Raw genomic sequence first — 25,717 nt, 5'->3', positions numbered from 1 at the left:
CGCCATCATTGAAGAATTCATTAATTTGTTCGTTGTCACTAGTCGGTATCCGCCATTACAGCTCATTTTTCAACAAAAAATATTTTTGTTAAGCATTTGCAATTCAACACCATATCTACCACTATATGTACCTGTAAGTATTCCATCACTTCTTTATACTGCCTCTGTCGTCTTGTTGCTGCTACATCATATGGAGTATTACCCTGAAATACAGATAAATCTTTATATTGTTGTAGTATATGCTTTTGTTCATAAAACATATGAATAAAAGCTTGATCTGTAACCATTTGATCTTTGCAGTTTAAAGATTGGTAAATGCATCCTTATGTCTACATAAGGGGTGTGGGACTTTGGGGGGTCATCATATTCCGACAAAATATTGAATTCATCAAAAGACAGAAGTGTAGAAACATTATCGCGGAAGGTCAGAAGGAAAAAGTCATGGTTACAAGAAAAGTCACCTGACATAACAGTTCTTTGAAAATGAGAGAAAGAAAGTCAAAAGTACTAATTTTTTAGACATATTATTCAAGTCCTTTATATTTGAACACACAAATATTATTCTCAAATCTTAATATTTCAACACACAAATATTATTCTCTAATCTTTATATTTCAACACACAAATATTATTCTCTAATCTTTATAATTTTGCACTCATTTCTCTCCATTTTCAATGTTTTTTTCTTCCATTCAAGATTTTCTAATCTGCATATCCCCTCCAGACCCTCCTATATCTGTATTACCCAATCCACACCCTCGTATATCTGTATAACCAATCCACACCCTCCTATATCTGTATAACCAATCCACACCCTCCTACACCTGTATACCCCCAACACACCCTCCTATAGTGGTATATCCGATTTAAACCCTCCTATATCTGTATACCCAATCCTGAGCCTTCTATATCTGGGTCAGGATCCCTAATGGACCTTGAGATGAGGAACTCAGATGACGTAATTAAAAAACAATATTAGTTCGCCATACAATTGTGGATGCTGTGATTTTAACAGTGGGAAAGCCACGGAACAGGTCTGCGCCTCCTTCCATATGACGTAACGGCCAAAGAATCAAGGGCGACAATCGCGATTTTTACATAGACTGCGACCCTATCGCACCATCTCCGTAATTTGTTTACATTGTGTACGCGTGATTTTTCAAGAAATTTATTATAAAAGACAATTAAACTTGTGTCATTTCATCATCAATTAGTTATAAAGGTAAGTTTTACAGGTGACCATGCTATTTTTTCTTGTTAAGAGATTTTATTTTACAAGAAACAAACATCTGAAAATGGCAAGTGACGTTGATAATTTGGAAGATAAAAATATGGCGGGTGTTTTTCACTTCTGAAAATAACTGACACATTCACATCCTATTGGCTATTTAAATATAAAATGACCAAAAATAGTATCTATGATGATAGGAGTCCCTAAATATTTGCATAAATACCCATCACTCCGTTTCAAATTGTAACTGAGGCTGCGAAAAGGAAGCACATAAATCGACGCCATTTTTCAACAGATCAAGGTTTCTATTAAAGCTCACGAAATCCTTGCTTACTTTTAATGGTTAGTAGAAAGATATGAACACTATCCATAACATAATTTATTGATCAGATCGGGTTATGGCTATATGCTTGCCTCTTTTCGATGCTGAAATCCAGTACATTTCCACAGACCACATGTAAATAAATATAAGCGCCCCTTTCTCAGCGTGAGACTTCAATTTTGAATAAAACTTGAATTTTGACATGTGAATGTTGGCATTTAAATTTTAATTAAATTATTACGGTTTTTTTTCGGGACGTCTGAATTGGGTGTTTTTAAGCTCAGGATTTCGGGATTGACCCTTTTATGATCCAGGATTTCCTTTCGAGATTTATTTTTTTTCTAAATTCTGGACCTCGGAAGATCATGTTTTTTAGTTCGGGATCAGGACCCCACCCCCTTCTTTGACATAATAAAAGTCATTAAAAATATATTATTTATTTACACCAAAAGTCTAAAATAATTTCTTTATTTTTGTTGAATCATATAAACATCTTTTTGATATTTTAAGATTAAAGTAAGAATGATTTCAATTTCAAAAAAATGATAACAAACATCTGAAACAATCATAGTATATACATTATGGGATTTTCTCATGTTTGAAGGCTTTTGTGTAGCATAAAATTTCCTGTATATCCACTCCATTTGAGTATTTTGGGATAGTTGTCTCATTGGCAATTATTCACATCTGATTAGTTTTCCATTAGTGAAATTCAAAGAAATATTCAATTCCAATTTAAATGTGAACCTTCTCATTCTTGGACCACATAGAAATCAGTAGACAATTAAAATATATTATAATTTCATATTACAACTCTATAGAATTTGAAATTATTTTCAACTGATAATATCATCTGCACAAATTATATATTTTCAGATAACAATAGGAATAAGAAGAGCAGGATTTTTATTTTGAGGATTTACATGTATGGAACAGAGGACTATTTGACTTGATTTTACTTTAACTTGGACTTTTTAACAAGAATACTCATAAATTATTCAAAATATTTTTTACATATGTTTCATTTTAACATTATTTTTGTGACTTTGTATTTATTTACCATTTAATAAACTTTTATTTCTAAACATTTTTATATTTTTAAATATACAATGTGAAACACTCAACCATTTTATATTGATATTAAATGTGGGGTCAATGTACATGAAACAATATTGCTGTTGCAATACAATAAAACTTAATGTCATTGAAAAACCTGAGATTCATAGATGCAAAGCTAGTATATTCATAGGGCCCCTCTTTAGTAGGAAGATTTGGTTGATTATATAGGAAATCACTGGAGCGGGCCCCTCTTAAGTCAGTCAGCCCCCCCTCCCCTTAGAAAAAGTTCTGGATCCGTCACTGATATCAGACATATACATGTATGATGTATGTACTGTAGTATTTGAGATTAAAAAAAAATCAACTTGATGGTCTTTTATGATTTATTAGGTGTGAAGGACTTAGAGGTTTTGGAATCATTCACTTCTCCTAGCTAGACGTAGTGAGGTATCATTGAAGTCTCTCAAATGTCCTATCAATTATCATGACTTGACTTTTAACTGTTTTGCTTCCAGGTAGATTTTGAAGTGTGGTAACACCTAAATAAATCTTTTTCAGTAGATACACATCACTTTTTTTCATACTTTTTGATGAAAAGTTTAAACTAATATACAAATTAGAAAAAGAAAACTGAGCAACTTGAACCAACAACATATAATTGATCTCAGGTGCTCTGGAAGAGTAAACAGATCCTGCTCCTTGTGTAGTATTAGGAATGAGATGTCTTGCTACCCTTTTCCTATATGTCATCACATGATTTTGCAAATTATTGCAATTGTGTGCTTTTAGAATGGAATAAAATGTGTGAAAAAGTATTCTATTGCAGAAAAATCAGCACACAGATATAGGAATGGTATGATTGTGATTCAACTTTCAATTAGATCCTGTGTCCAAACTTTGTTTTCTTGTAGATTGGTGAAAAAAAAAAAATGTGGATCAAGCATTAATATCAATGCAAAAAAACAGAGCGAGACATTCATATATGTATTCCATTTTCAAAGTAGACCTTGGAAGTGATATGGCTTTTTGTTAATACTTTAAATGGTCATACAGCTCTCACAGTGTATTAAGAATTGGATGTACTAGGCATTGGGCATTCCAATTGAATGTTAATCTCAGCATTTTTTTTTATATAAACAACAAAAACAAAGACTAAAAATCAAGTGGAAATTATTGATGCATCAGATTTTCATACCACAGTGGTAGGCAGGCAATACTTGTTGATTGGTACTTTTTAAAATTGACAAGTTGAAACATTTCAGATTATTTACAGAATCGAAGAATGGCTAGCCATTAGCCCAAAAAATGGCTTAAAACAAAGATTAACTGAGTGCTTACACTTTGCAGTTGTGTAGGCTTTTTATTCAGACAATAACTTTAGACTAATTGAAAATTTTGAAAAGTTGGGGGAAAAAGGGGTGTACTTTTTAGACAACTGAAGTAATTTTTATGGACAAATTCGTTCATAGATTAAACCAGTTTCAATGTACTACATAAATCTGTTATACACTGCAGCATAATAAAATAAAAACTGAAAATGTGATACGAGGAGTTTGAGCAGCATGAAAGACATCAACAAATGACGGTGTAATTTTAAGCCTTCAACACATCAACATTTTTAAGTAAAATATATTCAAAATCCTGGAAACATCATCACCCTTCATTGTCTTAATCAATTCTGTGGTTAAAAGCTGTAAAATACGACATAATTTGCTTAATTATGCCCCGAAATATCTCCAAAAAAGTATGAACAATGTTGAATTTTGACCTCCGTTTGAAGTATTTTTTTTATGTAAACAAGACTCAGAGTGACGGGGAATCCTGTACATAGTCATGTGCCCATATGTTTCTGGGTCACATTTATTTATATCTCGACCAATGAAAAGCTTTAGGATGCATTTGTGTCAGTTCTTTGTAGACGGGGGGATTACCCGCGTTTTTTGGAAATCAACGGAGGTAGTCTTTTAATTTATCATATTTCAGTGTCGTAGCACTTATTTTAATGCCTAATTGTGCAGTCGTGTTCCAAAATCAATTCTAATTAAAAATTAACCCCATTTTTTTTTCACATCCCCCTTTCCCTTATTCAAAAACTGATCTTAATTCAAATTTCTAATGGAGTTTGCAACAATAACTACTCAATTAAATACATCATAAAATATTAAAATGTAAAAAATTGCTTGTTATAACTGAATGGTAAATATTGTTTTAATTTATCAGTTAGTAGTAAAAGTGAATATACATTGTATATTGTGCAAAAAATGTTGTGTAAAACAATGATTTAAGTTGATTCAACTACTATATTCTGGACGAAGAAAGATAACTCCAATTGAAAATTTCTTGCTATTGCACAATATTGTGCAATTAGATATTTCTTGCTATTGCGCAATACTGTGCAATTGAAAGTACTTGCTATTGCACAATTCTGTGAATTGAATATTTCTTGCTATTGCGCAATACTGTGCAATTGAAGATTTCTTGCTGTTGCTGAATACTGAGCAATTGAAAATTTCTTGCTATTGCACAATACTTAATTTTGGATCCTGATTTGGACCAACTTGAAAACTGGGCCCATAATCAAAAATCAAAGTACATGTTTAGATTCAGCATATCAAAGAAGCCCAAGAATTCAATTTTTGTTAAAATCAAACTTAGTTTAATTTTGGACCCTTTGGACTTTAATGTAGACCAATTTGAAAACCGGACCAAAAATTAAGAATCTACATACACAGTTAGATTTGGCAAATCAAAGAACCCAAATTATTCAATTTTTTATGAAATCAAACAAAGTTTAATTTTGGACCCTTTGGGTCCCATATTCCTAAACTGTTGGGACCAAAGCTCCCAAAATCAATCCCAACCTTCCTTTTATGGTCATAAACTTTGTGTTTTAATTTCATAGATTTCTATTTACTTATACTGAAGTTATGGTGCAAAAACCAAGAATAATGCTTATTTGGGCCCTTTTTTGTCCCCCAATTCCTAAACTGTTGGGACCAAAACTTCCAAAATTAATCCCAACCTTCCTTTTATGGTCATAAACCTTGTGTTAAAATTTCATACATTTCTATTTACTTAAACTAAAGTTATACACTAGTTCTCCGTTAAAGCGCCCAACGTCAGAGTAAAAAATGATAAAATATAAATTGCAGCAAAACTTGTTTATAAAGAACGTAGAACATCTTCATAGTGTATTCTATCCACCCTATAAATTTTAGCATGTAATGTGCTACCGTTAATTTGTAATGATCGAGACAGTTTAGATGAAAAAACAATAAAAAAAAAAACATTTAACGGCATTTTATTTCCTTTGACGTCATGATTTTCAATGCCAAAATGCTAAAAAAAAATATTGATTCACGTAAACTTTTATTTCTTTTTTCTTGTTAGCTGAAATTTAAGTATGATATTCAGTCATGTCTGCATTATTATTATATATATAAGGTTTTTTTTTATCTCCTTAACACAAATTAAGGTGGTAAATCTTCAAAACGTTTTTTCTGTGCGAACTTTTACGATAAACAATCGACTCAGCATATCAGTCTGGTACAAAGCAAGATAAATAATAAAATCGTATAAACAGGCTTTCAACGCGAATAAGCATATAATTTGCCACTGAATCCTCCTCTTTTTCGTCATCATCCTATTTACCAATCTGTGTTACCATGAATTATAATTGATGTGGTCATATTGATATCGAAAACATATATAAAATCAACTGTTTTAATTTCAAAATGCACAAGTATGGAGTATAACGCATGAATTTCTTGCTTTGAACTGTTTTGAAAAATTTCTTCGAAGCCGAAGCACAACCCTTGTATGATCTTGTATCTTTGATGGTTACTTCCTTTGATATTCCTTAATACCTTTTTGTTCTATGTATTGCAAATTTGAAAAAATAGGAGAGACGAGAAGTGTCTATTTATTCTACTAATAAAGATAGTCGGCAAGATAAATTCGTAACACAGTGTTTAGTGACCTAATACAATATATACAGGGTCAGTAAATTCCATATGAGGATCTATTTTCGCTCAAATCCCTGATGGAATTTACTGACCCCGTATTTATTGTATTAGGTCACTAACACACTGTGTAACTGATAATATCTGACTAGAATTTAAACGAATCACTTATTTGAAAAGGTTTACACTTTGTATATTAATACAATTTTAGGGGAGATATGATTTTTTGATTGATGTTTTCTGAACGTACAGTGACAAATATTTCATGCAGATTTATGACCAGGAGAAGAATATTCAAAATATAAATAAGATGTTACATGCGTTGTCGTTGATAAAGAATTTAAAAAGGTTCAATAAAAATATATAAAAAAAACAATGATGAGAGAGACACGACAAAAAAATTATCCAGCAAAATATAAAATCATTATTCATATATATTTTATTCATCCTCTTTGGTGGTTAGTTGTAGCCTATTAATCTCGCAACTTTGATTTGTAGACAACCAGTAACGACCACAGTTTCTTTTTGTAGATCCTCTTATACTAATAGAACTGTGCATCGTATTCTGTTTGAATATCATATACTTTTTTTTCCAGTTATTTGAAATAATTCAAGATATAGGAGGTGGTTTATAGATTAAAAAATAATTTTGAAACTTAAGAATATGGTGAATTGAAAATAACAGAAATAAATGATTTAAAGATTAATGAAACTTTACGTTTTCTGCATATTAAATTCATTATTGACAATATTCTAGTAGATCATTTCGAAAGAAACGTTGATCTTTCAAATTGGTTGTAAACGCTACTGGTCAAATGAAATAAGCGATGCAAATTTTATACATTCATATAAGCATCATTGTTTTTCGCCAAAATCACGATCTTGCATGAGTTAACTTTCATTTCGTTTCCTATTGTAGGCAAATTTAACCTTGCATCCTTCACGTGCATTGCGTCAGCAATTATTTAATTTTATTCACCTGAAAAAGAAAAAAGTTTGTGACAGATGTCAGACCACGATAATCCGATAAGCAACAAAAAGATCTGCAATAGTGGCCGAAAAAAAAAACAAGTTATAAATTCCATGCGTCCGAAGCGAGCACTATTTTTGATTTATCTTCATCATTTACGCCCAGCGACAAGTATTTGAAATTCAAAGATATGAAAGAATAGATAGAGTTGATGAGCTATATGACGAAAATAACACACAAAAAATATTCAAATCAGTAGAATGTAACATTGATTGATAGAGTATAAAACCATAGGTATCTTTCTAATTCCAAAATATATAAATTTACCATTGATTGGAATTGTAAGGATTTACAGAACCAAAACATTGTCATAATTCGTACGTCTTAAATTTTCATTCTGATGCTCGAGGACGGAAGACATTTTCTTCAATATTTTAGGGTATAACATTTTTTTAGTACCAAGACATATTAAATATATTTCATTATTCACCAAAAAATTGATTGATAAGCAATGTTTCTTTCTATATTTTGTTGGACAGATGAGTAATCAATGATAAAATCGTTTTGGTGATCAAATTTATATTTTATCCGATTTCAGATTTCTCTTAATGTCGGTTAGCTACCGGTACTGTCACTGTTATCAAACTGAACGTTCAGCTCCTCATTACCAGTACCTCGAATCACAAGGAAAATATGATAAAATATACCTCATATCATCTTTACTTTTGTTTATGATCCCAACTATCCAACTTATTTCGAAGAATTTAAAATACTTTTTTTTCTCCAAGTTTTATACTTATTTCAAACGTGGTATCATTTATGCAGTACAGTGACAGAATAAAAAAGAGGGGCTATACGGAGAAGTGTCGTCATACTTATGTTGTTGATACAGACAAGACAATATATATTGTCAAAATTTTATATACAGATTTTTTGAAATGCAGGAACTCACTCAGAACCCAAGAATTTTACAGAGAAGGGCATATATTTCTAACTGAATAGAGAAAAATGGCCAAAAGAATTACAGAATGCAGAAATGTAGATCTCCTCCCCTAATACAGACCGTAATATATATATAGCATTATGACGGATAGTTTTGTTTAATCTATATCTTACTCCTTTTAATTCCTAAAAGATTGTTATACAAGGTGTTGTTAATTAATGTAACGGAATTTATATCGGGCCCTTTCAATCGACGTCATAATTTCGATGAAAGCTAAAAGCTTCTCTGCTTGTGCAACACGAAAAAAGAAAGAGACGTCGCGTACGGTGTTGGTGATAATACAGGTTTTGCTTTCCAGTTCGCTTTTATTGCATTTGTTAGAAGTTTCGGAATTGATAACTATAATGTATATATCAAAATGTGCGTAATTAAAAGTAGAAATGGAAAATGCCTTAAAATCAATACTTTTATTCATTTTGTTACTCGAATGATCCCTCATAACACTGATTTTGATCGTGTAGACAAGTAACACCGCGACATATGATCGGCGTTGCTTTGAAGTTATTCTTGTCATTTTTTAAACTTATTAAAAAAAAGTTGTACTCCTAGCAAGAATAGTCTTTGGTGTTAATGGTGTATGTTTTATTTATGACGTCATCGTTAACTGGACGCGTCTGACCAGTACGAAAAGTTCACTTTGTTTTGTGGTCAAGCCAAAATAGAAAAAAAAATATGGATAGGGGTGAAGTTAAGAGTGATTTTAAAAGGTAATTCAAATATATTATTCCGAAAATGATATATCTTTTTATTCCGTATATAATAAGGGAAAAAATAAAAGGTTTTGTTACAACATTTCAAAAGATCGTGTCAGAATTTAATGATTTTTAGAAATTTGTATTTCTGTCACAAAATCCAAATCTCGCATATTTTTTGGAGCTCTTCAAAATTCGAACGAATGCTGCAGATCCAAACCACAATTTACATATCCACCCTTCCTGTGTCAAAATTATACAATAAATATACAACTTTCTATGTCTTCAATTAGTAAGTATTGTTTAGTTTATGTTCTAAATTGTTCATTTTATTAAATCCGTTGAAATGTCACACTCGCTGTATTCTGACGTTTTGGCGTATTTGTTAAGTGTCTTATGAAAAGTAATAGGCAGTTACAGTCTTTTCTACGATATGAAATTTTATTCAAACGTGAAAACTATTTTTTTAAGTGTATTGAAGTTTTAAGAGAAAATTTTTTTTTTAAAATAAACGCGATCTTTTTGTTTTTGTCTAGTCAAAATGTCACAAAACGCTGTTTTTTACATTTTGTTACAAGTATGATAAGACATATACAGTTTTTTTTTTGGGGGGGGGGGGAATTTGAAATTATAATAGCACAAAAAATACTATATAACATTAAAATCTACTGTTCAGGGATTTTTTTTAACCCATTTTCGATCACATGTCGGAAGAATTAACGACACAGTCAGCGACTACTTTTGTCTAGTCATAATGTCACACCATGCTTTTTTACTTGTTTTGACGTTACTTTCTGTAAAACTTGACATGTAGTGCCTACGTCGCAAATTACGGAAGCCTTTACGTGCCCTGCTAATTAACTTTTTTTTCCAATTTGATATGACGAATTATGAATTTGATATAACAGATTACGAATTTGACATAACAAATTATGAATTTGATATAACAAAATATGAATTTAATATAACAAATTATCAATTTGATATAACAGATAATCAATTTGGTATAACAAATTCTCAATTTCATATAACAGATCATCAATTAGAAATAACAAATTGTCAATTTGATATAACAAATTGTGAATTTCTCTTCCAATAGTATGATTTGATTATAATAATGAGATTGATTGAAACATTGTGTTATATTAATAAACCCAAATTGGCGCATTTTTTTGTGTATCGATTCATTGTTTATCTGACGTCCAGCGACAAATATATCATTGAATGCTTATTCAAAACTTTCTTAACAGGTTTAATGTTTCTGAAACCTTCTCCCTCCTCTTTTATCTATTATTTGAAGCAGTTTGGGGGACTTGTTTGAACGTTCTCTATTCAGTACATGGGACCTGGTGTCAGAACGAACGATTATAATAGAAAAAGGATCAATTTATATTCGGCACATTTTCAAATCAGAAAGAATGGATAGTGTGTTTCTAGGGACATGGGAACATGCAAGGATAAAAAAATGCTTCCCCTTCCTCAAAATCCCGGCATGCTTCTTTATCAATTGCGATGGGCACATACAAGGATTAATATGAAACATCCGTAAGTTCATCCTTGCATTTTTCTTTATATGTTTGTTTCAATATTTATTTTGTTTGCACACATTTTATTAAAAACCAAGACCCATGCGCGAGATCGAGAAGAGAAAACCCATGCACAATCAGTGCAAAAGGGATATGCTATATCAAATTTATATATTTTTATTTCAAATTATCATAATTTTGATACGATATCTTAACAGATTTTTATCGAATCTAGTTAAAATTAATATCTGTATCTGTTTCGGCGAAGGACATTATAGCGCATTGGTAGGACATTTTAGATAAAAATATCTAACGTTTTAGCGCCAAAGAAAAGCCCATTTTAGCCCAAAATTTAAAACCCATTCGAACGAAAATAGAAATTATCAATACCCATTTTAGAGCAATGCTTTAATCCATTTTATGATTAATGATTAATGATCAATATTTTTTTTTAAATAGAAGCAAGACAGCACAATTTTAAAAATATCATGTCCATTAAAATATAACACTAAAATTTTAAAATCAAATTCACTTTATATTCCAGAGAACGTACTTAATGGGCTCTGGGTATGTCCCCTGTACAATACTGTTCATAAAGTTGCAGTAGGAACTGATTTTTCTCTTTATCTTGTCTAGATTGTGGAGCACATTCGTCTTTACATTGTATTTTTATATATGTTGTTGTTTGCAATTTGATGATAGTATCAAGAAAAACATAAATAGCTGAGTGACAACTATAGAATTACTTTTATTTCCATGATGAACCAAAGTGAACATATATATATACATACAACTTTAATATTAAGCCAGTATAAATTTATGCTCGTGGTTTTAGTATTATTCAACAAGGAAAGTTTTCGCTAAAATGGGCTATCGAAAATACAGCTGAACGGATTAATCCTGCGCTAAAATCGGCTCTAATGTCTGCACTAAAATGTCCCCTGGTAGTTTTTCGCTAAAATTATCTGCGCCCATCTGTTTTCTTGTTCATAGGTGAGATTAAATTTCCTTTTGTTTATGAGATTGGCAAATTTGATTAAATTAACTTTATTGTGGTTAATTTTGAATTTGCTTTCAACTGTTGATTCTTTTAACATTTAATACAGGCGATGAAACAAACGATTCAACTAATAAAATTTTAATTCGGAAAAAATCAAAAGCGGATAAAAGAATAAGCCCTTGACACCATTTGCGAGTATGATGGTTTTGTGAAACAATGATAGTCCGTCGGAAAGGGGCGATAAATGACTGACCCGTGTTAAGAGAGAGCAGTATCTCTTGCGCGTAAAAGTCACCCATTTAGATTTCGAAAAGAGCAGGTTAAGGCTACAAGGAAGCACTCGCACCCTCAAAGTGGAAACGGATTAATATAATTTAGTTGTAATAACTTGTTTCCCAATCCATGGTCACTATTAATAAATATGTTTAAACTAAAAGAAAAAGCAGCAGAAAAGACAGGGGTTTAAACTTTTCTTAAATATCCTGTTTCAATCAAAAAAAGACAAGGGGATACTAATTTAAATGAATATTATTTTTCTGTTTTAATTTAAAAGGGGGATAGGACCTTTATCAGTACTCCGGTATCGGGTGTTTTTAAGCTCGGGATTTCGTGATTGACCCTTTCGGGATCCGGGAATTCTTTTTTTTTCTAATTTCGGGACTTCGGGATTATGATTTTTTTAAATCAGGACCTCGGGATTTCGTGTTTTTAAGCCCGGGATTTCGGGATCAGGACCCCTCCTACCCCCCTTTCTCATTTAACTGTACTTAAAAAAATATGTGCCGCTTTTGCATTTCGGTTCTATACGTAGCAAGTCAAGCAAACCGCTCATATAAATTATGCTGTATGATTGAGCTGCACGAACTGATAAAAGTACGACGTTATTTATACAATGCATGAAAAAATAACGTCAAACTAACGTTACCAAAACTAACACAAACACCGTACGCGACGTCAGAGCAATTTTTATGGCTTCTTGCAATTGCATAATTGTTAAATCGTATTGAATTCGGTATCAAATTTATATCAATCATAAAGCTTCATATCTTGAATATTGAAAACAGGTATAAATTATTTACATGCATTACGATTGATATAAAAACATCCGGTTCGTTTTGTTTTTTTCTCATCTAGATTTGAGAAAGAAGCAACTTTGTTACACTCAAACAATTATGGACAAAACAATTGATTTATAAAGAATGTTACATGTTGTCTTCTTATGTCGTCTGAATTACAATATATTATTGATCTGTAAGTGATATATCCGCCATCCATTATAACTATCTAATATGTTTATTTGGCACGCCATACTAGATAAAAGTGTGGACGTGATAGAAAGCACTCTTTACCAAAATGTCAACGGAGATTACATTCCACGGAGGTTACATTTCGACGATTTCGTCATTTATGAACCATAATATGTATATCTAAAGATCGGAGTTAAACTAAAATTTAATGTTGACATCCATATCGATCTGTTGAATGTGAAATTTGTTTTCATAATTGATGTTTTTTTTTAAATTGGCCATTCCACGGAGATTACACGCTTAACAAATCTCTGCAGTTTTCAACTTTGCTTCGTTTTTCGGACTGATGTAACTTGGAATAAATGACCATTGTTATAAACAACATTATTTATGGTAACCTTATGATCAAATTTAACTCATATTACACTCTATATTGTACTAAATATTTTGTCCTGCTTGGTCTTTTATCCATCAATGGAAATTTCAGCCTTTCGAAGAAAACATTATGGACGATCGTTGTGCAATATGTACTAAACTTTATAAAAATTAAAAATATAGATAATAAAGAATTCTAAAATTCTCAGATATAAGCATAACAAGCTACGGGTATATAACTGGAAGTCGTTGGGTTTGCTTTCTTACGGAGGGACAAAATAACGTCATAAAATGGGCGCATTAACGGAGAACCAGTGTATAGTGCGAAAAACCAAAAGTATTTGGAAGACGACGACGACGATGACCCTGACGCCAACGTGATATCAATATACGACCAAAAATTTTTCAATTTTTGCAGTCGTATAAGAAGAACTGTTTTATAGAGCTAATGTGATGAGAAAAGAAATATGTAGATTTGACCTGAAATAAATTATTAGAAAGGACAATTTTTTTATTGAATTTTATGATCAGAATTTTGGGATTATTTCATGAGGAGAGTGACATTTTTCACCATCTTCCGGGGTCCAGCAATTTGCGAAAAAAAACATCTCACTTGCCACTCCGAAAATTTAACCACACATGTATAAATGTATCAGCTTCAATATGAGCCATCATACATGTTCAAGTAAACGATATGGACTGAGCAACGGAGGGAAACGTTACCATTACCGCCTATGGAGAATTAATTATAAATTTTGACCCATAAACCCCATTAATACCCTCCTATATCTGTATACCCCATTTATACCCTCCTACATCTGTATACCCCATCCACATCCTCTTATATCTGTATACCCCATCCACATCCTCCTATATCTGTATACCCCATTCATACCCTCCTATATCTGTATACCCCATTCATACCCTCCTATATCTGTTTACCCTATCCACAACCTGCTATATCTGTATACCCCATCCACACCCTCTTATATCTGTATACCCCATCCACATCCTCCTATATCTGTATACCCCATTCATACCCTCCTATATCTGTATACCCCATTCATACCCTCCTATATATGTATACCCTATCAACACTCTCTTATACCTGTATTCCCAATCCACGCCCTGCTATATCTGTATATCCCATCCACACTCTGTTATACCTGTATACCCAATCCACACCATCCTATATCTGTATACCCCATCCACACCCTCCTTTATATTTAAACCCATCCTTAACCTCCTATATCAATATACCCCATCCACGCCCTCTTATATCTGTATACCCCATCCACATCCTCCTATATCTGTATACCGCATTCATACCCTCCTATATCTGTATACCCCATTCATGTCCTCCTATATATGTATACCCTATTCACACTCTCTTATACCTGTATACCCATTCCACACCCTCCTATATCTGTATATCCCATCCACACTCTCTTATACCTGTATACCCAATCCACACCATCCTATATCTGTATACCCCATCCACACCCTCCTATATCTGTATACCCAATCCACACCCTCCAATATCTGTAAACCCAATATACACCCTCCCATATTTATATACCCAATTTACACCCTCCTATATCTGTATACCCCATCCACACCCTCCTATATCTGTATAGCCCATCCTTTCCCTCCTATATCTGTATACCCCATCCACACCCTCCTATATCTGTATACCCCATCCACACCCTACTATATATATGTATACCCCATTCACACCCTCCTATATCTGTATACCCCATCCACATCCTCCGATATCTGTATACCTCATCCACAACCTCCGATATCTGTATACCCCACCAACACCTTCCTATATCTGTATACTCCATCCACACCCTCCTATATCTGTATACCCCAACCACACTCTCCTATATCTGTATAGTCCATCCACACTCTCCTATATCTTTATACCCCATCCACTTCCTCCTATATCTGTATACCCCAACCACACTCTCCTATATCTGTATACTCCATCCACACCCTCCAATACCTGTATACCCCATCCACACCCTCCTATATCTGTATACCTCATCCACTCCCTCCGATATCTGTATACCCCATCCACATCGTCCGATATCTATATACCCAATCCACACCCTCCTATATCTGTATACCCCATCCACACCCTCCTATAGGTGTATATCCCATGTACACCCTTCTATATCTGTATACCTCATCCACACTCCTATATCTGTATACCCTATGTACTACCTCCTATATCTATATACCCCATCCACACCCTCCTATAGCTGTATATCCCATGTACACCCTTCTATATCTGTATACCTCATCCACACACTCCTATATCTGTATACCCTATGTACACCCTCCTATATCTGTAAACCCCATCCACACCCTCCTATATCTGTATACCCCATCCACACCCTCCTATATCTGTATACCCTATCCACACCCTCCTATATCTGTATACCCCATCCATATCCTCCTATATCTGTATACCCCGTGTACACCTAGATCTGTATATATTTTTTTTTACAGCATTTCATAGTTTTTTGTGATTGTTCAAATAAGGAAATAAATAAATTATGACAAGATGACATTTATCTCTAGACAGATTTGTAGAAATTTCCATAGGATCATCTCTTTCAAATTATTGCATTAAATAATTTCCTACTGCCAACAATATGAAATGATTAAGCATTTTTCCCCCTTATTGAATCCATATAAATATTGTCTAGTAGTGTTTAAGTTTGTTTCACCCATCTTAAAGATTATCTGTCATTGCCCACCTCGCATCTGTTTAAATATATAAACACATGGTGAACGAATGGCAATGCATTGCTTAGACTGTTTTGATATTATCACATAACTTTGTTATAATTGTCATGACAACAGACAGGTGTAAGTTTTGTTTGACAGTTTGTTTGTTTACACAGACTTTAATTACAGCAAACTTCTTAAGTTCAATTCAAATAATCATATGACTTTTAACTATAGCCTTTAAATAGAATCCAACCATATCTTATACATCATTTTAGTGATTCATTACTTAATAGTTGAACACTGGTCATATACTATAAAATATTACCTGATGTGATTTAATCAAGGGACTGGCACCTCCTTGTTCTACCAGACATTGTGTGGTCTGTAGATATCCATACCTAGCAGCCCAATGTAAAGCTGTTTCTCCATCGCTCTATAATATAACCAAATAACATGTAAATATAATGTACAATACTTTGTTATCAATATCAATAATATACAACATATCCTACAACTGACATTAAAACTTATCTGATAAACTGGACAATGTTGTGTAATAAATATAAACAAAATATATATCACATGAATCAGTGGTCAAAACTGAATAAAATGACCAGTCACACTTGTATTTATATTCTACATAAACAACAAATAAACATGTTTTGTTGTGAAATGTCAAGACTTCCATAAAACCTGATATTTAATTTTTTTTTTTTTTTCAAGAAATGTGTAAAATAATTATATCAATGGATTCAGTAGAACAAAACAAGTAAAATGAGACCCCACTTTATATGATTCTTACAAATATTGTTCATTAAAACTGTCTAATTAACAGCAGGAATTAGTGTAGATTCAGTATAATTGATCATTTTAATAAAAAAAAAATTTTTAAGAAACATGAAAAGGAGTAATATTTTCTAATTCAGAACAATAGTACGAGTAAAATGAGACCCCACTTGATATAATTATTACAAATATTTGTTCATTAAATCTGTCTAATTAACAACATGATTTAGTGTAGATTAATAGTAATGTGATCAGACTAAGTAGATAACATACATCTGTGATGTCGATCTTACATCCTCTATCAATGAGGAGTCTACAGATCTCCAGGTGTCCTAACATGGCAGCCTCCATTAATGCTGTCTGTCCATACCTCTGGAATAATACAACTGACATCAAAACTTGTCTGATAAACTGGACAATGTTGTGTAATAAATATAAACAAAATATATATCACATGAATCAGTGGTCAAAACTGAATAAAATGACCAGTCACACTTGTATTTATATTGATCATAAACAAACAATTAACATGTTTTGTTGTGAAATGTCAAAACTTCCATTAAACCTGATATCTTAAAAAAATATTTTTTTCAAGAAATGTGTAAAATAATTATATCAATGGATTCAGTGGAACAAAACAAGCAAAATGAGACCCCACTTTATATGATTCTTACAAATATTTGTTTGTTAAAACTGTCTAATTAAAAACAGGAATTAGTGTAGATTCAGTATAATTGTTCATTTCAATAAAAAAAAAAATTTAAGAAACATGAAAAAAAGTAATATTTTCTAATTCAGAACAATAATACGAGTAAAATGAGACCCCACTTTATATAATTATTACAAATATTTGTTCATTAAACCTGTCTAATTAACAACATGATTTAGTGTAGATTAATAGTAATGTGATCAGACTAAGTAGATAACATACATCTGTGATGTTGATCTTACATCCTCTATCAATGAGGAGTCTACAGATCTCCAGGTGTCCACTGGCAGCCATCATTAATGCTGTCTCTCCATGAACCTGGAATAATACAACTGACATCAAAACTTGTCTGATAAACTGGACAATGTTGTGTAATAAATATAAACAAAATATATATCACATGAATCAGTGGTCAAAACTGAATAAAATGACCAGTCACACTTGTATTTATATTCTACATAAACAACAAATAAACATGTTTTGTTGTGAAATGTCAAAACTTCCATTAAACCTGATATCTTAAAAAAATATTTTTTTCAAGAAATGTGTAAAATAATTATATTAATGGATTCAGTAGAACAAAACAAGTAAAATGAGACCCCACTTTATATGATTCTTACAAATATTTGTTCGTTAAAACTGTCTAATTAACAACATGATTTAGTGTAGATTAATAGTAATGTGATCAGACTAAGTAGATAACATACTGTTGTGATGTCGATCTTACATCCTCTATCAATGAGGAGTCTACAGATCTCCAGGTGTCCTCCACTGGCAGCCAACATTAATGCTGTCCGTCCTGTAACCTGGAATAATACAACTGACATCAAAACTTGTCTGATAAACTGGACAATGTTGTGTAATAAATATAAACAAAATATATATCACATGAATCAGTGGTCAAAACTGAATAAAATGACCAGTTACACTTGTATTTATATTCTACATAAACAAACAATAAACATGTTTTGTTCTGAAATGTCAAAACTTCAATTAAACCAGATATCTTAAAAAAATATTTTTTTCAAGAAATGTGTAAAATAATTATATCAATGGATTCCGTAGAACAAAACGAGTAAAATGAGACCCTACTTTATATGATTCTTACAAATATTTGTTTGTTAAAACTGTCTAATTAACAACATGATTTAGTGTAGATTCAGTATCATTATTCATTTCAATAAAAAAAAAATTTTAAGAAACATGAAAAGGAGTAATATTTTCTAATTCAGAACAATAATATGAGTAAAATGAGACCCCACTTTATATAATTATTACAAATATTTGTTCATTAAACTTGTCTAATTAACAACATGATTTAGTGTAGATTCAGTATCATCATTCATTTCAATAAAAATATTTTTTACTGCTTATGTACAATCTGTTATGTTCTGAAGTAACTTGTAGTTGTGTGTTTTATATTTCTTATGTACAATTTGTTATGTTCTGAAATAACTTGTAGTTGTGTGTTTTATACTGTTGGTGTACAATCTGTTATGTTCTGAAGTAACTTGTAGTTGTGTGTTTTATATTTCTTATGTACAATTTGTTATGTTCTGAAGTAACTTGTTTTTTTATTTTTTATACTTCTGTTATTATAGTTCTAAAGTAAATTGTTGTCGTGTGTTTATGTACAATATTCAACATTTTGAAGTTACTTGTAGTTTTCACTGTTTCACTGTGCTTTAATTTTAAGTAACATGTAGTTTTGTGTCTTTTTTTGTTCATGTACCATAAAGGCTGTATCTTCAAGTGATTTTTCTATGAATTATTAAAATAAGGTAGTTTTGAATGTGAATATTTTACTTACATCTCGATAATCGATGTCTGCACCATTCTGTAGACATAATTTTAAGGCCTCTATATCTCCATCTCTAGCAGCTGTAGTAAGTTTCTGTAAGTAAAACATAAAAATTACATTTAATCTTGATAATCAATGTCTGCACCATTCTGTAGACATAATTTTAAGGCTTCTATATCTCTATTCCCAGCAGCTGTATTAAGTTTCTGTAAGTAAACCGTAATAAAAATATATTAAAATGAATGTCCTTACTGTTAAATTAGGTAATAATTATGTATTCTTCTGTTTAGCAATGACTACATAAATCAGTAGTATCCTTCCTTCAAATAACAGACAGAGGAATTCTTTTAATAGCATATAATTGTTGGGATTTATGCATTTTATATTATCAACAAAAACACCAAGAGTGCACACGCTGAAATGTCTCGCCTTCTATACTAATCATTGATATTATGTTGATAGTCCTAAATAAAAAGCTTTATCACAACTGTCACATAAACTTAACATTAACCAAGAAAACTAAACATTGACCAATGAACCATGAAAATGAGGTCAAGGCATGTACAGCTAACAATTCTTCCAAACTACAGATATAGTTGACCTATTGGTTATAGTTTAAGAAAATCAGACCAAAACATAAAAACTTAACACTGAGCAATGAACCGTGAAAATGAGGTCAAGGTCAATTAAAACCTGTGCGATTGACATATACACCATAAAATATTTCCATACAACAAATATAGTTGACATATTGCATAAAGTATTAAATAAAAAGACCAAAACTCAAAATTTGAACTTTGACCAGTGAACCATGAAAATAAGGTCACGGTCAGATGACACCTGCCAGCTAGACATGTACACCTTACAATCATTCCATACACCAAATATGGTAGACCTATTGCATACAGAATAAGAACAAGAATGTGTCCATAGTACACAGATGCTCCACTCCCACTATCATTTTCTATGTTCAGTGGACCATGAAATTGGGGTCAAAACTTTAATTTGGAATTAAAATTAGAAAGATCATATCAACATGTGTACTAATTTTCAAGTTGATGTAACTTAACTTCATCAAAAACTACCTTGACCAAAAACTTTAACCTGAACTTTGCACTATCATTTTCTATGTTCAGTGGACCATGAAATTGGGGTCAAAACTATAATTTGGAATTAAAATTAGAAAGATCATATCAACATGTGTACTAATTTTCAAGTTGATGTAACTTAACTTCATCAAAAACTACCTTGACCAAAAACTTTAACCTGAACTTTGCACTATCATTTTCTATGTTCAGTGGACCATGCAATTGGGGTCAAAACTATAATTTGGCATTAAAATTAGAAAGATCATATCATGGGGAACATGTGTATTAATTTTCAAGTTGATTGGACTTCAGCTTCATCAAAAACTACCTCGACCAAAAACTTTAACCGGACGGACGAACGGAGGCACAGACGGACGGACGGACGGAGGCACAGACCAGAAAACATAATGCCCCTCTACTATCGTAGGTGGGGCAAAAAAACAGACCAAAACACAAAAACCTTATACTGTAACCACTGAACCATCAAAATGAGTTCAAGGTCAGATGACACCTGCCATTTGGACATATACACTTTACAGTCCTTCCATAAACTGAATATACTAGATCTATTGCTTATAGTATCTGAGATATGGACCTGACCACAAAACTTAACCTTGTTCACTGATTCATGAAATGAGGTCGAGGTCAAGTAAAAACTGTCTAACAGGCATGAAGACCTTGCAAGGTACACACATACCAAATATAGTAATCCTATTACTTATAATAAGAGAGAATTTAACATTACAAAAAATATTTTTTTCAAGTAGTCACTGAACCATGGAAATGAGGTCAAGGACATTGGACATGTGACTGACGGAAACTTCATAACATGAGGCATTTATATACAAAGTATGAAGCATCCAGGTCTTCAAGTCAGGGGACTTACACAAATAAGTGATTTTTAAATCACTTATTTGAGTAGCAAATTTGAGGTTTTGTCACAAATTGGGATTTTGTAGTTTTTTCAAAATTTTAAAAACATATGTTTAAATAATATCTTTTAATTAGTAAAATTAAAAAAAAATGAACTTTTTGCTTCTTTTAAGTAGCAAGGTTTATACCTTTGATGCTATCATTTAGCTGAAAATTCTATTTTAATTGAAAAAATGCTATAATAATGGCTTAACATAATGAACTGATACTTTCTTAAAAGATTTTTCCCAGCAGTGGGAGTATTTTTCCTGTGAAGTTCAAGGTTTCATCTTTCAGATTATGTAATAAAATTCTACTGTTCGCGATAAAAATTTCACTGTTCGGGGGTGTTGAAATTAGTGGTGGTTATTAAAAGAATGATACTTAAAGAAGTGATTTTTGGGAAGGAAATTGAGGTCTGATACTTAAACAAGTGATTTTTATGTCATTATCCTAGATTCAGTACAAGGTCATCACCTGAAATGACCTGGTCATCCTAGACAACACAGATGTTGGTTCTGATAAGTTTAGAAACATAATTACTCCCTGGATCATTAGTATTCTATATTTAAAGCTACATTAAAATTTAATCACTTCTTCTAGTGATTAATTTGTACTACTTAAATAGGTGATTATTAAAGAAAGACAACTCTAACTTCCAACCTTTATGGAAATAATGTTACTTGAATCAGTGATTTAGAAAATCACTTATTTAAGTAAGTCCCCTGACTGTTCAATTGATGAAGCATCCAGGTCTTCAACCTTCTAAAATATGAAGCTTTTAAGATGTTATCTGCCGTCGGATCACTATCCCTATGTCGAGCTTTCTGGGACTTAAGTCACAGACTCGACAAAAATTGTTAACCTTCAAAAAATTGTTTTTTTATAGAATCATGGACTAGATTTGGCATATCCTTGATTTTTCTTTCTTGTAGTATTTTCTGGACTTTGACCTTTGTCCTTTTAAAGACATGTAATACACTTAGTCCTTTAGTTGCCCCTACTTTTCGTCCTTTTTAAGACATGTAGTTGTGTTTTTCATTCACTAAGTCCTTTAATTGCCTTTTAAAGACATGTAGTTGTGTTTCATTCACTTTGCCCCTAGGTACTTTCTCATCCTTTTTTCATATCAGCTAGTAGAAATCTCTCTATTAACTTACTTAAAGAGATACATAATTATATAAATGTATGTAGACTGAATAAATGTAGATGTGGGATATAATAAAGCAATGAGAATGTAAACTAACAAGACAAAAAGTGTGTTGCATCAGTCAGCTCTTTATACCATAAAATAGATTTGTCGTATTCCACTCACATGAACTTAACAATGGCAAGGGGAGATAACTTCTGTATTTTATTTTGTTTATGTAGAAAAATTGTCCCAATATTTTTTTCAAATAACTCTACAGACCTACATAGAGTTACAAATAAACAAGGATTCTGAAGGTACTACATAAATAATACACTATCTCCCACTTTAAAAATCGTCCCCCCCTTCCCACCTCCCTCAAAAGCTTTCCATCCTCAAAAGCTGTCCATCCCTCCTACATCATGTACCTTCATACTTGAAAAATATTCGATAAATTTCTTAAACTGCATTTTTGTTTGTTTTGTTCAGTTACTGAATACTGATTCAAATGCTGTTTGTGTCACAAGTGTAATGAGTAGAAATGTTTTTGAGTTCACCTTGCTTTGTCCCAGTTTTGTATTTTTTTTTTTTTTTGGAATAAGTAGTTTGGTAGTTCACTTAGAATTCTACTAGTTTTTATCTCAAGTTATCACATACTTGTATCTAATTGTACACTAAGGCCAAATAAAAAAGTATGTGTGGTTCCAGTTACATCTAAAAATAAGTTAGGGTAGGTAGGCAGGGATTTTTTTTTATTTAATGTTGTTTTTTTTTTACATTGAGTCTATGGGAGCAACATTCTGACTTTAACAGTGCTTAATGAAAAATGACAATAAAATCTTTAGGGTAGGCTATTTTTAAGCCGAAAAAGTAGGGACGGTAGGGTTACTGGAACCACACATATATTTTTATTTGGCCTAATGGGGAACAAAACTATAAATGACAAGGAGACTATTAAGTAAATCTTACCTTATTCCAACTTTCCATTATAGCCTAAAAATAGAAAAGAATAATTATAGTCAATATATACTGTTGAGTTTTAATTGAGGTATTTGTGTTATTGCCAATTGAAACATGATCACTATGAGTGGTAAAATACTGACTTAATATTTTTATCTTCTTATTTCATTCAAATAATATATTATAGCATTGAAACAGTCATTTATCTCAACTTTTCTGCACTATTTAAAGTTGATGAACTGAACTCAAAACCTTAAAAATCTAATCACATACCTAAATGAGATACAAATGTATTCTACAAGCAGGGTGTGACTTTTTCCATCGAACATCAGAACATCTATTGCACTTTTCCAGATCTAAAAATTTCAAGAGTTTTATTTACCAGCATTAAGACACACATAAAGAACAATATTAATTATTCCATATTGATAAAACTTTAGAAGGTTTTTCTATATGAATGAGGATTTTGAATAAATAAGCATATTCACCTGTGGAAAAAGGATATTCACCGTGCATAACGTCGCGTGCTTTTACCTGCACTATTTTGGTAAAAAGAAAACGATTGATGTACAATTGGTTTTGGTTAATAATTGCAATTACATGCATCTCTCTCGGAATATGGAATAAAACAATTACTGTCTTTTGTTTCGGTAAATATGTGGTTTAATTGACTTTTGAAAAACTGATATTCACTTCGGCTGTTGGTCTCAGTGAATATCAGTTTTTCAAAAGTCAATAAAACTACACATTTACCTCATCAAAAGACAGTAATTGTATAATAAAAACATTATCAATAATCAACTAGACCAGTCACATTAAATTCAATCATTTTTTTTTTATTCTGTATGTGCCTGTCGAAAGACAGGACCAATAACGTAGTGGTTGTAGTTAGAAGCTGTGTATTCTACATACAGGGTGTGACTCTTTCCACAGACAGGACCTATATAACGTAGTGGATGTAGTTAGAAGCTGTGTATTCTACATACAGGGTGTGACTCTTTCCACAGACAGGACCTATATAAAGTAGTGGATGTAGTTAGAAGCTGTGTATTTTACATACAGGATGTGACTCTTTCCACAGACAGGACCTATAACGTAGTGGCTGTAGTTAGAAGCTGTGTATTCTACATACAGGATGTGACTCTTTCCACAGACAGGACCTATATAAAGTAGTGGATGTAGTTAGAAGCTGTGTATTCTACATACAGGGTGTGACTCTTTCCACAGACAGGACCTATATAAAGTAGTGGATGTAGTTAGAAGCTGTGTATTCTACATACAGGGTGTGACTCTTTCCACAGACAGGACCTATATAAAGTAGTGGATGTAGTTAGAAGCTGTGTATTCTACATACAGGGTGTGACTCTTTCCACAGACAGGACCTATAACGTAGTGGATGTAGTTAGAAGCTGTGTATTTTACATACAGGGTGTGACTCTTTCCACAGACAGGACCTATAACGTAGTGGATGTAGTTAGAAGCTGTGTATTCTACATACAGGGTGTGACTCTTTCCACAGACAGGACCTATATAACGTAGTGGATGTAGTTAGAAGCTGTGTATTCTACATACAGGATGTGACTCTTTCCACAGACAGGACCTATATAACGTAGTGGATGTAGTTAGAAGCTGTGTATTCTACATACAGGATGTGACTCTTTCCACAGACAGAACCTATATAAAGTAGTGGATGTAGTTAGAAGCTGTGTATTCTACATACAGGGTGTGACTCTTTCCACAGACAGGACCTATATAAAGTAGTGGATGTAGTTAGAAGCTGTGTATTCTACACACAGGGTGTGACTCTTTCCACAGCCAGGACCTATATAACGTAGTGGCTGTAGTTAGAAGCTGTGTATTCTACATACAGGGTGTGACTCTTTCCCCAGACAGGACCTATATGAAGTAGTGGATGTAGTTAGAAGCTGTGTATTCTACATACAGGGTGTGACTCTTTCCACAGACAGGACCTATATAAAGTAGTGGATGTAGTTAGAAGCTGTGTATTTTACATACAGGGTGTGACTCTTTCCACAGACAGGACCTATAACGTAGTGGATGTAGTTAGAAGCTGTGTATTCTACATACAGGGTGTGACTCTTTCCACAGACAGGACCTATATAACGTAGTGGATGTAGTTAGAAGCTGTGTATTCTACATACAGGATGTGACTCTTTCCACAGACAGGACCTATATAACGTAG

The 25,717-nt window shown here is 32.3% G+C and overlaps 1 protein-coding gene and 1 long non-coding RNA gene across 2 annotated transcripts in view; both read right to left on the bottom strand.

The window, feature by feature from the left end:
* LOC139497810 (uncharacterized) overlaps positions 1 to 18,451 on the bottom strand; it is an 83,252-nt gene extending 64,801 nt beyond the window's left edge. The window contains exons 1-5 of the mRNA XM_071286044.1: positions 18,332 to 18,451; positions 17,847 to 17,942; positions 17,189 to 17,287; positions 16,455 to 16,562; positions 132 to 203 (exon numbers count right to left, since the gene is read on the bottom strand). Of these exons, the coding sequence (XP_071142145.1) occupies positions 132 to 203; positions 16,455 to 16,562; positions 17,189 to 17,287; positions 17,847 to 17,942; positions 18,332 to 18,451 (495 nt within the window). The remainder of the gene's footprint in view (positions 1 to 131; positions 204 to 16,454; positions 16,563 to 17,188; positions 17,288 to 17,846; positions 17,943 to 18,331) is intronic.
* A 978-nt stretch (positions 18,452 to 19,429) lies between these two features.
* LOC139499011 (uncharacterized) overlaps positions 19,430 to 25,717 on the bottom strand; it is a 29,036-nt gene continuing 22,748 nt past the window's right edge. The window contains exons 5-7 of the long non-coding RNA XR_011658073.1: positions 23,788 to 23,870; positions 23,524 to 23,547; positions 19,430 to 19,518 (exon numbers count right to left, since the gene is read on the bottom strand). This is a non-coding gene — a long non-coding RNA (uncharacterized lncRNA). The remainder of the gene's footprint in view (positions 19,519 to 23,523; positions 23,548 to 23,787; positions 23,871 to 25,717) is intronic.

The sequence above is a fragment of the Mytilus edulis genome, chromosome 12 (genome assembly GCF_963676685.1).
Source record: "Mytilus edulis chromosome 12, xbMytEdul2.2, whole genome shotgun sequence".
Classification (NCBI taxonomy): Eukaryota; Metazoa; Mollusca; class Bivalvia; order Mytilida; family Mytilidae; genus Mytilus; species Mytilus edulis.
Note: the sequence above shows the minus strand (reverse complement) of the source record. Positions and strands in the feature narration are given on the sequence as shown.